Below are 15774 nucleotides of genomic sequence, written 5' to 3'. Positions count from 1 at the left end.
GAGCAAGACCTTTCATTCGAAGGACATGAAGAATTTCAAGATTTAATATGCACAAGGGGTAACACTGTAAAAGCAGCCTAAACCAGAAAAGTCGGCTGGCAAAAAGTGGCCGACAAATTAAATGTGTGTTCATTGTACTTACTGAAAGCAGCGTTTCATTTCCTATGTGTCAGATTAATTATTATTTAATATGTCATAATTCCAGATCAAACGTGAGCACAAGGAGAACTCGGGAACAGGTTAAAGTGAAGTACAAGAATATATTTAAAACTGGTAAATATTAGTATATAACTATTTAAAGAATTGTTGACATAAAGAATCATATATAATGTAAAGAACATTAATTTTAAAGCTAATAAGAAGGCAGACAAGCAAAAAACAGCTGGAGGTCCATGCGGTCCAGACCTAACCCCCTGCAGAAGACTTCGCTCTCCAGCAAAATGCCCATCGCCCTGTTTCTGAGGACATTCCATGGGGAAGCTCCTCCTCAGAACCAGTGGTCACTTCATTTCAGGTAAAGGATGGTCATTGCATATATTTGTCCTCAATGTGTGCCATAGGTATTTTCCTTATAGCCCTCTTTTTTTGTCGGGTCAGTTGCAGGGAATGTCATATCCCTAGAACCTGTGTCTGACCAACGAGATATTGGCAAAGGTCAAATATTTGATAAAGACACTGTGTCTGATTATTCATCAGGAGGAGAGGTACATTTTCCAAATAATGTTTGATCAAACTCCACTGTGATCAGTCTCATGTGCCCCAATCACATTTGGAAATCCTGGGTAATGAGAATGTTAGGCTGCAGGTGTCCAGGAAACACAATGAAAACCCGAAGGAAATCTTTCAGAGGCAAACAGACTTTACGAATTGCCTGGCAAACTGCACTTTTAGATAGATTTTCTGCATCGCCTACAGTATATAAAAAAAGTGCCGCTTGCAAAAAACCTCAAAGCAATGCATCCTGTCTGTGTGGTTGTGAGAGCCCGACTTTGCCGAGTTTGACTTCGAATATAAGGTCCTAATAAATTTAGGAGGGGGGTACAATATTCCCCCTCAGCTAAAGCGGTATCTTTCGAAAAGAACTTCCTCCGGGAGCAATAAAGGATCTTGCTGATCGTGCAAAACCACTCTCTATATGAAATTCTCGTCTTATAATTTGCGCACCGATATCAATTGGTCGCTCATTCATGACTGAATGAATTCCACGCAACGGACACTGATTAAGTGTATGAGCTAATCCTTGTTTACATAGAACAAACCTGCTCCCAGCAGGTTTGAGGATTAGGATGCGTTGCTATGACAACACTTCCAGCAAGAGTTTCGAAAAACCGACAGATCCAGGATCATGCCAAATCGTCAACAATTACATCCGGCTAAACGAATAATCCACGTACGAAAAATACCCCCCAGGTTATCAGGCAAGTAAGCTTGATTAGCTAAGATACCCCAATATTTTATCACGACCCTGTCCTTTAGAGGCATCAAAGTGACTGTTTAACTTTGAGGATCCCATTTGTGATTTTATATTCTAATAATCCAATTCCTGATTTCTACCTCATATTCGCGATGTCTTAATTTCCTTCACTATATTTAACTATTGTGACACACGAGCACATGGGAGGCAGTCAGTGGCCTTGGCTGAATATGGTATGCTGGATCAGGGGATGACAGAGTGCACCAACATCTTTTCTGCCTCCTGTGTAGATCATCTGAAGGGAAGCCTGCCTAATCATAAACCCACCACTCAAACAGACTCTAGTTCCAAATCCAGTCCCTGCTCTGCTCTTGACCACACTTCTGTCTATAGCCCATTGGACACACCTCTTCCTCCTTTCCAGCCACTTTTCCTTGTCAGTTAGTCCCTACTTGGACTCAGTCTTCTGTTACTACTCAGTCATTTATTCAGTCTGTAAATATTGTTGTGAATATATGGGGTGGATCCCTTTTTTTTTGTCTCTTTGCTTTTTTTCCCCCCCCAAAGTATGTAATTCACTAGCTTGCTGAAATAATTCAGCTCCATTCCATTTAATCTATCAAAGCCAGTAAACCAGCATTAGCTCCTCACATCACCGTCTCTGTTAAAGGCCAAAGGAGTTCAGGTTAATTCATTTTCATTCTTCTTTTTTCAGAGCAGAATATACCCGTTTTAATTCAGAAATTCATCTAACCAAAAATGCACACAACACTCCAAATATGGGGGCATCAGAACATGTAAGTTGAATTCTTCAGTGTTTACTCTTTTAACACTGCTTCACATTTAATTGCTTTTTGCACGTTTTCTACAGAATGAGAATTGTCTAACAACATCCACTCATGTATAAACTAGCGAGCCTTGTATGCCAGGATATCAAAAGAAAAGAGAAATTTAAAATAAAAAAAAAAAAAGTAACAACAACAACAAAAAAAAAAGCAATTAGCCACTGCAAGTGGAGGATTAAATCGATCAGTTAGAGATCAGAAGTGGCCGGTTTGCATCCTTTATTTGTTATTTACTGATCATTGCCAGTTTTATAAGGTTGTGAAAGTGGGCCGAGTTCTGGCTCAACTGCCCCCTCTCCTGTAGAGATTTGGAGGTTTGAACCTTTAAGAGATCAGAGCCTTTGAGGAAGAGGAAGCCATTTAGCTCTGATTTCTCTGAGGGCACCTTTAACCTTCATGGCATTGCCAGTCTGCTTCACCTGATAACAGGAGTGTACACATACACATGAAGCACTCAACACAGTCCATTTACTGATGGGCTACAATATATGTATAAAGTTTGGAGAAGTACCATGGGATTACTAATCAGCAGCCATTTATTTGATCTCCACGTAAGACAAGTGAAGTAGACAGCCACTAGACACTAATGTTGTCTCCTGTCCTGACAGAACACCTGAGTGAGGGTGGCATAGTGCTCTGAAATCATCAAATTATTTCTTTTTTATTTTATATTATATATATATATATATATATATATATATATATATATATATATATATATATATATATATATATATTTTTTTTTTTTTTTTTTTTAAACACATAAGGGCATGCTACTCAATCAAACAAATAAATTAACAGATGCAAACATTTACATAAAAATCAATAAAGACAAAAGAAAATTAGAAATATAAAGAAAAAAAAGAAAAGCATAACAAGATCATAAAAAGCACTGATTATAGTGGGCACCTTTGTCAAGCACCTTGTTCTAATTTTTAAGAATTTCAGTTTGTGTTATTAATATGGACAGAGGCTTCTGGACTAGTGTAAAGTAGATTAATCCATGATTTAAATAAACCAGCCATAGGGGGGATGGGGAACAGGTCAGTTCTTGTTCTCCCTTAGTGGCTACAATAGCAACAAATACTTTGGAACAGATAAAATAAACTGTTGTTTGACAAATTTTAAAGTGAGAAGGTCAACAATAGAAAAGAAAAAAATTATATATATATATATATATATTATTGTACCCTTATATAGATAAAAAAATGTTGACAGTGTCCTTTCTGGCCTCCACAGCCTCATTTCTCATCACACCACTATCATATTTTCTCCTAGTCTAACCTTGGCCCTTGCAGCAACCTGACACAAAGCTGACACACTGCTGCATAAACAAAGGGAATGCGTGTTTGCCCCAACAAGGTGATTTCTTTGGTTATCTCTTGTACAAAATATTGCATACAGCTCATTTGTTTCACCTTATAGCGACTTTTGCACTTGCATTAGTTGTTTTTTATGAAACTATCAAATTAACACTTCCTGCACAAAACACAAAAATTAACCACAAAATTAATTCTTTTATATATGTGTTGTCTGAATTTTAAAATCGCTTTAAATACTTTCATTTCATTATTTCTTAGGGAATGGATGGTCCTCTTCTGCCATATTCACACTCTATGGGACAGAAGTGTATTATATGTTGTCCAGTGGGTAATTTCACATGAATGCTCCACAAAAGAGGTAACTGCTGGCACAACAAACTGGAGAAACCTTGTTACCCAATTAGGGGACTTGTCACGTAACATGGAACCACATTCAATATTAGAAAATAAAAAAGATAACAGGCAGGTCAGAGAGAAGAGTATTTCCTTGTAGTCAACAATAGATTGGTCATCTAGCTTTGTGAAGAGGGTCACTTGTGTTCTGTTTTGTGTATTGTAGTTACCCCAATTTCAGATACCAATTGCACACTACATTTTTTCTGTGACAAAAAGCGAACAAAAAACGAAATAAAAATTCACCTGTAATGATGAAAACTAAGACAAACACTTTTAAAATCATAGTTGATGAAAACTAAACAAAATGAAAATTAAAACAGACAACTGGACAATGAGTAGTGTGAAGCTCTCTGACAAAAATAAAACCCAGTGTAAGCCATGTGGAATGAAGCTCACAAGAAAGCAAACCACAAACCTTAGAGGTTTCTAGAGGGGCGCCATCCTGAGATGCATGGCAAGGTATGCAATGGTATCTAGGTGGCGACTTGCCTGATGCCAATACCATTACCTCTGGCTCTTGTTCACCCTGCTAATACTAATGCGTGCGTCAAGTGCAGCTGGGGAAAATGTGCTTATTAATTAAAAAAAAATAAAAGAAAAGAAAGAAAAAGCCAAAACACAGACGCACATGATTTTGTTATTGCCAGCTGAATCCTTTTACGAGTTACCTAAGAAACAGAATTGTGCAGCTTCGAGAGCACAATCAGATGCGCTCAGCCTCAGATGTGAGTTGTACCTGTTTAGCTTGTAATGTCACGCATTTGATGAAATGACGGGGGGATTAATCACTTTTAATACAGTGTCCTACACAGTCCTGATAAAGGAACGGAAGCTTCACAGTCGTTCTTTGATTGTAATGAGCACATTTACACCTGTTCGTCCACACATCCACACAATGGTGGTGATGAAACAGTCATAGCAATTAAACATCGAGGCAAGTTTCAAACAAAGTGGCTATCTGGCTTTTCTACATCATTGATGAAATGCAACTGCTAAATTTGTTAATACTAACATAAAATGTATTTAGGATTTCAGTGCATGAAGCACATCTCCCAATTAATACGATATGTTTGTGATACAAATCTACAAACACTAAATTTGTTATTTGTTTGGTTTCTGAGAGAAGACTAAAGTTTACGAACATAACCCCTAAAATGTGAAGAATGTAGCAAAAGCAATTATGATGTTATATATTAGAATATAGCGTTAGTGAATGTAATGCAGTCTCTCAGTTATGACTGACTACAGGTAACTTTTGTAATTGTGCACGCAGGCTAAGTAAAAAAGTCTGATTACTCATATCAGGTACTTTGGAAACAGCACAGCAAAGGCTCTTTACAAGAGTTCTGAAATATTGGATTATGTAAAAAATTACTCTTTAGTGAGTTTTGAACAAGTTAACGATGTAAATATAAATCTTACAATAGCAAACGCTGCAAACCTAACTGAGTGATTCTCTGATAAACCAGATTTTAAAAGTATTTTGTTACAAAAATCAGCTTTTAAGGGTTTGTATAAATATAAGTATTTGAAAATATTTTGGAATTCACTAAATCAAAAGTTCAGATATAATAATTATTGAATTTGTATTTTTAGTATTACTTTAAGCAGGGAGAACAAAATATCAGAATAAATTTAAAATAATAAAAATAATAATTCATTACATTTATATAGCGCTTTTCTCAGTACTCAAAGCGCTATCCACACAGGGAGGAACCGGGAAGCGAACCCACAATCTTCCACAGTCTCCTTACTGCAAAGTGTGCACATGGTCATATAAATCAGAAGATCTCATTCTTTATAAACCCGATGCTGAAATTAAATGTGTGTTACTTGGTCCAGCTTTCTTTTGGTAAAATCTTATAACAGCATAACTAAAGCATGTTGAAGGCCAAAAAACTGTGATGACAGAGCAGAACCGCCTTTATCTGACCAGGATGCTTAGGAGTAAATCCTTTACACACCTACTACGCATTTTATGTTCAATAATCACTGCATGTGGTTTGGCTCAATAGTGTACATGTTACCATAATAGTTTAGAGGTACAGTATAATCTATACATATTCACGTTTAACAAGATATCCATCCGAGTTTGACTGTTTGACTAATTTACTTTTAGATAACTAAAACCAATTTACTTTTTTTGACTAAAATTCACTTTTTGTCTACTAAAACTAGACTAAAACTAACAATACTTAAATGACTAACATGACTAAAATTAAAATTCAATTTAGTCAGAAGACTAAGACAAAAACTAAATCAGAATGTATTGTCAAAATGAACATGGACAAGAGTTGATGTAGTAGCTCTTAAAAAGATCAGCAGAGATTTTGTGTATTTTACTTTTTCAGTTGAGGTTATGGTAAAACAAATAAAAGCTCTGAACACTGCAATAGTGGCTTTAACACACATTTCTTAAATAATGAATTTTGCTCAACCCAACTTTCAATTCACCTGCTACATGTTTCCCTCCATCTACTATCTTCACTACATCTGCCTTCACATCTTTTGCTTCCACACTAGCTTATAATTTCAGTATTTTTCCTTATATTCTTATCGTACAAGGGTGTTGTACCGTGTTAGCCATTATAAATGTAGTGAGAAGTCAAGCAAAATGACCCCTTTTATTGGCTGAATAAAAAGATTACAATATGCAAGCTTACAAGGCAACTCAGGCCCCTTCTTCAGGTATTTTGCTTTTAGCACATGATTATCAGTAAGCAACATTTTCTAAGCTGACCCAGCAGAAAACTTTCTGGTCACCACAATCTTCATCTGCAACTACAATATCTCACAGACTGATATTTATAATGAAGTGGGTTCATTACCTATATGGTGTGTCGGGATAACAGTGAACCCAAAATCTAGTATTTCATCTAAGCTGATAATAAAAAAGCATAAAGCAATCTACAGCGTATAAAAGTCCTGTACTTAGGGGTCGTCTTAATTTTCAAAAGCTAAATCCCACCCTGCTAATGACAGACATTCTTACATATCCTAAATGCAGTGCTGTTCACCTTACCTCCTTCATGTTCTTGGTCCAGGAAGGCAGCATGTTTGATTTAGGACAATGGAAGAACCAAGCTTCCACAAGATCATATTCCCCTTTGTGAACATGATGATCTCCAGATGCCATAATACTCCAAAAGCCTGGAAGAAACACAGGTTGAATTAAAAGAAAACTCCTGCATTTCTTAAGTTGCTATGTTAAAAAGCACTAGAAATGAGGGAGTGGTTGGATGCCACTTTAAGATGATATTGGAAACATACAGCAACATTCAGATCAGCAGTTTTATGTTTTCTGTAGGACAATAAAACATACAACAACACAGAATATCAAATCATAACTGAATTGCTGACATATCTAACTGAAAACTCCAAAAAATAAAGGAAGGTAAGTGTCACAGAACTGAGGGGTCACATAATTACAGATTTCTCTTTGGTAGCTTTGAAAGTAGAATCTATCACAAATAAAACAGGAATTAGTATGAGGCATTAAATGTTAAAATGGCTCGTTGCATGTATGCATTTGTGGCTTCAACTTTAAAATAACTGATACAATTTAGGAAACAGACTCAGATTTCAGGGCAGGACTGTTATAGGCTGTGAAACACAAAGTGGGATTCTAACCACACAAGAGATTTTGTTTATCTTAATATTAATCAGTTGTATTTTACAGAAAAGACTAGTATACATTTTTAAGGCTAATAAAACATGTACTCTGCTGCTTTTTCAGGCTATTAAAAAATCTTATGCTTCACGCTAGCTCTGTTGTTAGCTTTTTAAAACCATTTCTTGCACTGATTAACGTATTCAGTAAGTTTTTATCTTTCATGCCCTGTGCCCCATAAGGTTCACTGTAAAATGCCTGGACTGGCTCTGTATTTTTTAAAATTTATAGAAGAAAATTAACTCACAAACACAATTTCATGTGGTAAATGCATATATGCTGTGCCTGTAAAGAAATAACTTTGCCTTTAAAAAATACTAAAACTTTCCTTTATGTTGTAGAGGAAGGCTCTGTGTGTGTAAGAACTGAGAACCACTGAGTGCTCAGCTGGAAATAAAATGCTTCTAGTGCAGCGATAAGCAATAAGGAACACAGATTTGTAGGACCACGCAAACAGAACAGAAGTTTGTCTGTCTGATGTCTCGTGTTTTATGTGCCACAACAGAATGGAGAAAAGACTGCAGCTGAACTCTCACTCTGAACGTTCATATGGGCACTGACTCTGTCAGGCAGCACGCTGACAGAAAAATGGTCAAGTCTGTGATATTTTAGAAAAGAAAAACTGTACTGCATAACCATTACAGGATCATCTAATCTGTCAAGTCCTCTGATTTCTAGACATGTAACCTGAAATACTCAGACTAAGAGATCGGCAACTGCTATCCTCAAATTTGACAAGCCCCCTAGCTTAAATGACCCTTTCAACTATGTATCCATGGCAGTGAATCAACATGTAATTTCACATTCTCTGCCTGACTACCTGATCCATGCAGCATTTCAGTTTATCAATTATAATATTGACCACTAGACAAAGAGTTCAATTCAGCAAAGACATTCAAGACATTCTATGAACAACAGCAGCACAGTATTCAGTGCTGCTAACTCACAGCTACATGAACTAGTATTCACACTTTCCTCCCAGCAAACTTGTGTGCCGAGTCTGCATGGACCCTTTGTCTCACAGTGGGTTCTTTGCAGGTTCATCCTTGGCTAAACAACAGCTCTAAAGCAAAAGTATAGCTGTGAGCACTTGTGCCTTGAACTACCATGGTGTCCCACCATGGGTTAAGTTGTAAGGCACATTGTTTGTCAATGACATATTTGTGCCCATTTAACTGGCCCAAGAAACTCAGAGTTGCATCTACTACTACAAGTAACAGCATTTTATCTATTTTCCTAATTAAGGAAACAACTTTAAACTTCCCCAGGGTTAAAGAGAGCTTGTGAGCTCTGCTGACTCGCTAGGAGATGCAAGAAGGTGGCGTTCAGGCAGATATCAGGCTACACACATCATGGGTAAGGTGGAATTTTCTGACAATAATCAACTTGTTAAAAGATGCTGATTTTACAGAGATGGAAACATTTTTGTAAGAAAGCTGGTACCTTACATGACTGCTCCATCCAAGTGGAGAAGCCATGCACTATCAGCAGAAATGAGGTGCCAAACAAGGCCTTTTTAAAAGTAAACAACCAGAGAGAAATAAAAAACAAACATGAATAAACCACAGCCCTAGATATTCCCAGAATTTCTGATCAGTGCTAAAGAAAAGGGTGCAAACTGAAAACTGTAAAGAACACTTAAATAAAACATTACAAGATGTGATCAACAGCAGCTATGGATTCCGATGATGTCACTGTTTAACATTTGAGTACCGTCTAGCTGAAAGTCATCAAGCCTTCCATTCTTTGGACCTTTGCTCTGAATTGTATGAACTTCTGCCATGATGCCGGCTCTTCTTTCGACAGAGATGATGTCTCAGCAGCGCTGTTTATGATCAGTATTAAACCCGCATGAAGAGCCAACTGTCTTAATTTTCTTATCAATGTCTATATTTTTTTCTCTGCCTCATGTTTTAATGTTTGTACGGTTGGGGTGTTATTTTGGGTTGACATTAGGCCCCTCTAAAAATAAACATCAATGTGTTGCTACGAGGACCAACACTTGAGTAAGCAGGCACGGACCTGAGTGAGCGCCATTTTCCATAATCTGTTGTAGTATGAACATGGAGGTGTAGGATTCCAATAAATTTTCAGTACTGAAAACTGTCAAGACACTTGAACTATTTATAATTTTTGCTATTTACTAAAACAAAGCACATAAACTACTGAGTACAAGGGGACACTGGGTATGTTGTTTCATGCATGCGTTATTAATCGACTTGTGCAGGTCTACATGAGTAAATATTTGAGAGGTCATAAGAGATTTAAACTGAAAACAATTTTATTTTCACTGGATGACAATCCCCTTTTGTGAAGTGAGATCAGGTACGGCTGGCACCAGGCTAAAAAGAGTTAGTGCGCAGCTAGAGACTGAGGTGCCAGCTTCACCACATACCCACCAGTAGACATGCACACATACTCATGAATGCCACAAACATTCAGACCCATCGTTAAATCTGACCTTGAGGGGCTGTACTTGCTAAACTGACTGCTAGGATGGTCACTTTATGGATTCTGTAATGTGAAAAATTACTGTATTGCATTTAAAATCACAGCCAAATACTTGTGAACTTACAACGAATTAAATATGTGACCTGTCAGAATGACAGCTGCCATCCATACCCAGAGTGGGCAGCTGGTGCTGGCAGTAACTCAACATTAGCTTAGGTGGGATCCTGTGTGTACATTCAAAGTCATTAACGTGGACTTGATAATTACAAAGCAGACAGTCTCACTTTCAAAAACTTGACAGTACAGATTTTAGAAAATGGTTGAAAATAATTTCTGCAACATTAATTACAGATGGGCCTGGAAAGTTGTGTCAAGCTGATATTACAGTGGAAGAATGACACATACTGAATGGAAACGGAACAGGCTAACAAATGATAGGAAGTTATGGAAAGATGCAACAACGTTTAGCTCACAAAATGACGCTTTAGTCAAGTTTACCGAGGTAGCTGCATATGGGGTGAGCTCTTCTCCTCATCTCTCCCTCTATCTGCCTTGTTGCAATTGTGTGTGTCTCACACCTACCACTGTTTGTATACTGTATGAGTTGCCTGCCTTGTTACTGTTCTGCCCTGTTAGTAAGTGAGTCAGTTATTTTCAACCCTGCTTAGTCCTGAATAGGGTTGCTGGAGCCAACCTCAGCAAGCATTGGGCACAAGGTGCCAGTCCATAGCAAGGTGAACATACACACAGGTCAGTTAAGCATTTAGCCAATTCATGTAATCTGCATGTCTTTGGACTGTGGGAGGAAACTGAAGCACCCAGAGGAAAACTACGCAGACACAGGGAAAACATGCAAACTCCACGAAGGGAGGTCCTGGGACGTGAACCCTGATATACTTACTGCAAGGCAGCAGAGCTACCACTGTGCAGTGATCAATACAGTGTGCAGCATTTGCTTAACATGGCCTTATACCTGCACTAATCAACATGGACTTCAAGACCTTTAATCCATTTTGGCTTGTTTTGTTCTGGTGGCCCGGACTTGATGCTGTTCTTTGGTTTACTGTACCCTACTGTGTTAATACTAGTCTGCCTTTTGGAGTTTAGGATGGCTGGGGCCACTCCTTGCTACATTCATGCTCTACTCAGGTTTTTAAAGTTCTGACTCGTGACATTTCACCTTCCCACTTCAGTCTGTTTACATGAGTTGGGCACAAACTTAATGGCCCTCTTGATTTGATACTTGGTCTACAATCTAAACCTTTTCAATGTGTACACTACCAGTCAAAAGCTTGGACACATATGGAAAATTTCATGTTTTTCACAGAAATGGATACATATTTTTAAAATATACCACTGAATTAATTAAAAAATACAGCCAAAACATTACTAGTGTTAAAAATGGTCATCACTGCTTGACATTACTTATTTTTTATTTATTATTCACATAGGACTCAAAGCCCTATTTTCAGCAGCCATTCCTTCACTGTCCTAATGGTCAACTCCCATAGCGTATCCTTAATTATTCCTGTGTTAATGCGAATTGGTTATTAGAGAAACCTTCCTAACTGCATTAGCACCGCTGAAACTGGTTATCCTGTTCACTTGGGTTACAAGGTCCTGGCATTCCAGGAGTTCAGTTCTGGGTTCAAAAATGGTCAAAATGAAATGGCTTTCTCAACAAACATGCCAGTTTATTTGCTTGTTTTTTGCAGAACAAAGGTGATACCATGTGACAGATTGCCAAGAACCTTACGATTTCATACAATGGTGGCTATTACTGTCCTGAGAGAATAGAGTGAAATAGATCTAACTAAATTAGAAAAAGGAGAAGACAAAGATGGACAACTGCATAGGAGGATAAAAGAATCAATGTGTAGTGGGAGGAATAAATGTAACAGTATCTTCATAAAAATGGTATCGATCTCTATCAATAACAAACATTTCTGGGTGTGTCCAGACTTTGGACTGGTAGCGTATGACATCGACCCAAACACACCTCAACCACAAAAATGACATTTATGGCTGGCCAGGTTATAAATATTTTTTTACACAATTGACTGAGGTGAAAGGTCAAAATTATTTCACAACTCATAAAATTCTGGTAGCTTTGTTTTTCTTCAGTTGTCCAACTTGGTGCTCCAACTTTACAGGGTGTACACAGGAAATCTCCAGTTCAGAAACTTGAATTGCCCATTTGTTCAACAGCATGCTAACACAGAATCATTACTAGTGATGATCCTGTCGATTCACTTCACTAAATCACTTCTTTCAAACTACCCGTTTAAGTGAATTAATTTGATTCAATTTTAGGATTAGGTGCTGGCACATATGTAAAATTTGGGGGCGGAGTGGCCTCACAAATATAAAATTTAAAAATGTATACATCATTTTGAATATATGTGTATCTACTACACAATAAAATACTAAGGTCTATGTGTCCAGTCCCTCAGAGCAAACTGACTGGTCAGTTTGGCTTTGGTGACACCATTAAAAGAAGTGTGAGACACATGAGGAGGATGAATGGCATACGAGGCCCACTGAGAGATTCGCCTTCAAAGATGGGAAGGAGCCTTTGAAAATAATGACAGGGTCTGAAAAGCAGATTTGACGGGAATGCATCTGAGAGGTTCAGATACTCGAGAATACCAAGGAAAAGTGCTGAAGGTACACAAGGGGCAAGAGAGAAAGGTTGGGAGCATGCACTAATAGCACGTTGCCACACCCACCACACGACAAACCACCAGGATTGGGACAGTGACACCTCAGCATCACACTAGGACAATGCGAGGTTTTTATGGTGGCTGGAATGCCAATCCTGTTAAAAACTCCTGAGTTTTCCCTGCAAGTTGGAGAACCTGCTTGAAGGACCGGACGCAGACTAATGTCATACCCAGGACAGAGCAATCGCAGGTTAAGGGCCTTGCTCAAGGGGCCAACGGACTAGAATCACTTCTGCCATTTACAGGATTCAAAACAACAACTTTCCGATTGCCGGAGAAAATCCCTGGCTTCAGAGCAACCACTTCAACAGTGGCAAGAGACAGCATATACTGTATTTATTTAAATAAAAAAAAAGGGCAAATATTAAAAAAAAAAAAAAGAATGTCATTACATGTCTTTGACAGGTAGTGTGGCTACTGTATATACAATATGTTAAACAGAATGGTAATTCAAAAGACATTGTCCTGTTCCTGTACACAAAGCACAACACATTTAACATGCATAATTAAAACAACATGGTACATTGCAGACTCACAAATAAAGATGAGGCTCATTCGTGGTTAATGACTGAATTTAACTCTAAAGAATCAGATAATGATACATGCACAATACAGTGATTATACTGTAAAAATGTGTGCTAAAGCTATGAGCAAATAACTGTTAGAAATTAAAATATTTTTAGATATAGTTTCACGTGACTAATTGGTTGAATGTACAAAGTGGCATGAATTTGTTTAAGTTTCGGTATTGTTTATATATTTATTTTGAAAAAAATTTCAATACCAAATTGTACAAAACAGTTAATACAGTTCAATATAATTGTGCTGAGACTGCATTGTACTTGTCTGATGAATGAGAGGATCATATGTGACAGTTTGTATTTTCTGATATTGATAAGGTTTGAATTCAGAAGAAACATAAGTGAAGCAGTAGAGACTCACAATTCAGGTGGTTCTTGCAGAAGTGCTTTAAACATCTGTCAGCATCAGCAAAACATAACAACACACATGCGCTTCAGCACTCCCACTGAGCACCAATGAAACGAATCAAATGATTTACTGAAAAGTGTCATTCAAAAAGAATGAATCAGTCGGAATCTTTATTGTAGTGCTTTGTGCGTTTGTTTAAATTCTATTGACATCAATGTTTTTTGAAAACCATTCTCAGGACCAAGACTGGAATTGATTTGATTTTCATATGGGAAAACCCCACTGAGTAGCAGCAGCCCACAGAAATTGAAATGATTTGATTTGGGCGGCAGCGTCAATGCCTGATTTTTAAGTCAGTGAGCCCTCATTAAGTGCTTACATCCAGTGAGAAGGAGCCTGGTAATATTTTGTACGGTTGTAAACCTCTGGCCTACTAATGTTGTATTAACGATAAGCCATCGATACACAAGAAAAGATTATGATAAAGTAATTTTCCCAGGAATACGACAGAATATAATATGGTTTGAGGCAACATAAGACAATTAAATACAACACTCTTTTTCTTAACTGACCTATTTTACTTATCATTCAAGCAAAATCATACATTGTAGTAACAGCACATTCCAGACTTTAGACAATTCAAGGATGAAAAATAAATGACAAAAGAAAAAAAAAACAACTTGGGGCAGAGATACCGTTCAATTTTCAAATACATACTTAAACATGTTTCCCTAATGTAACATTTGGTATTTAATATGCCTTTGCATATGCAAAGCTATGGACCCACAATGAATTGGCAGAATTAAGGCTGCAGCTCCTTGACCTTATTTATTTATTTTTTTTACAACTTTTTGACACGTGCAAGGAAATATTAGAACAGTCAAAAGATTGGGGAGCTTACAGGATCTGATTCAGTTATTTTTTGCTGAACAGACTAAAGCTCTGCTTTGTTCACTAACTTTCTGAAAGCTGCCATCCACCAATAATAAGGCGCCTGTCCTCAACACAGCATTTCTTCGATTCTGATGCTTTTAATGGCTGCCACCTTAGCACACAAGTTTCATGCTGGCATGGTGCTCGATCGGGGTGCCCCTGCCTTATACCTGTTGATCTCCTTAACCTAATTAAGGTTATCCCATTAAGCGAAGGGTCTTCCTTCAGACAGGTGCCTCCTCAAGGCGTGACGAACTGCGTGTGCGATCGCCGGCTGCCTGGCTCTGTCAACCGCTGACTCCTATTTGCCGTGCACACAAAGAAGACGCAAGGGGACTCTGTGAATTCACAGGGCGGCTAACAATCTTCGAGCCGCCGCCCCCCCCACCCCCATATCCAAACCTGACAGCCACGTTTTTCTTATTTTTGTTTTATTCTTCCTGAACAGAGGCAGATATTCAGTCCAGCCCTGTCCATCATCAAACAATAAATTAAAAAAGACCCCATCCCGAGCCGGCCGTGGTCCATTCACCTGCAGTCCCATCTTCTCCATGGCGGCCCGCGGCTAAAGCGCCACGCAAGGCTGCCCAAATTACCCACAATGCCGCAGCACTTCCCGAATTTCTTGTCACTTTTTCCCTCGAACAATATGGTGAGACGCGAATAAAGCTCTCATCTCGGCTCAAATCAGGCACGAGCGCTGATCGCCAAAAGGCAAAACCCGAGAGGCCGAGCTGAAGAGAAGAGAAGCGCAGCGGCCTGCACATCCTCCCCCACCCGCGCGACACCGGGAGCCAAGCGCCAGGACTAGACGGGGTCGCACATTCCCCGCGACTAGAATGTCCGAAGTTCCTCGTAGGAGCGCAAGGATTCAAGTAGGTGCTGCGATCCGACGGGGCCGTGAGGCCACTCACCGCTACATCCTGAGCCGCTGCTCTTTTTTCAGTCTTTCTGAACGCGGAGGCCTCTCTTTTTCCGTATTCTGGGTTTAAAACGAGCGCCTCTGCTTGCGAGGCTGCGGTAGCGGCGGCCAAGCCCACACCATTCAAACTCGACGGGTCGTTTGTTGGCATCAAACCCCACAAATAGC

General features: G+C 38.6%; 2 protein-coding genes across 3 annotated transcripts in view; one reads left to right on the top strand and one right to left on the bottom strand.

The window, feature by feature from the left end:
• The window catches only part of katnbl1 (katanin p80 subunit B-like 1), a 50020-nt gene extending 34280 nt beyond the window's left edge, over positions 1-15740 (bottom strand). Inside the window, exons 1-2 of the mRNA XM_028822217.2 lie at positions 15599-15740; positions 7000-7127 (exon numbers count right to left, since the gene is read on the bottom strand). Coding sequence (XP_028678050.1) covers positions 7000-7113 — 114 coding nt within the window. The 5' untranslated portion in view covers positions 7114-7127; positions 15599-15740. The remainder of the gene's footprint in view (positions 1-6999; positions 7128-15598) is intronic.
• Positions 15082-15774, top strand: part of acp7 (acid phosphatase 7, tartrate resistant (putative)) — a 125823-nt gene continuing 125130 nt past the window's right edge. For both annotated transcript variants that reach the window (XR_007933681.1, XM_028822214.2), the window contains exon 1: positions 15082-15559. The gene's annotated coding sequence lies outside the window, so the exon portion shown is untranslated. The remainder of the gene's footprint in view (positions 15560-15774) is intronic.

The sequence above is a fragment of the Erpetoichthys calabaricus genome, chromosome 16, assembly GCF_900747795.2.
Source record: "Erpetoichthys calabaricus chromosome 16, fErpCal1.3, whole genome shotgun sequence".
Lineage (NCBI taxonomy): Eukaryota > Metazoa > Chordata > Cladistia > Polypteriformes > Polypteridae > Erpetoichthys > Erpetoichthys calabaricus.
This window is presented reverse-complemented; position numbering and strand designations above follow the sequence as displayed.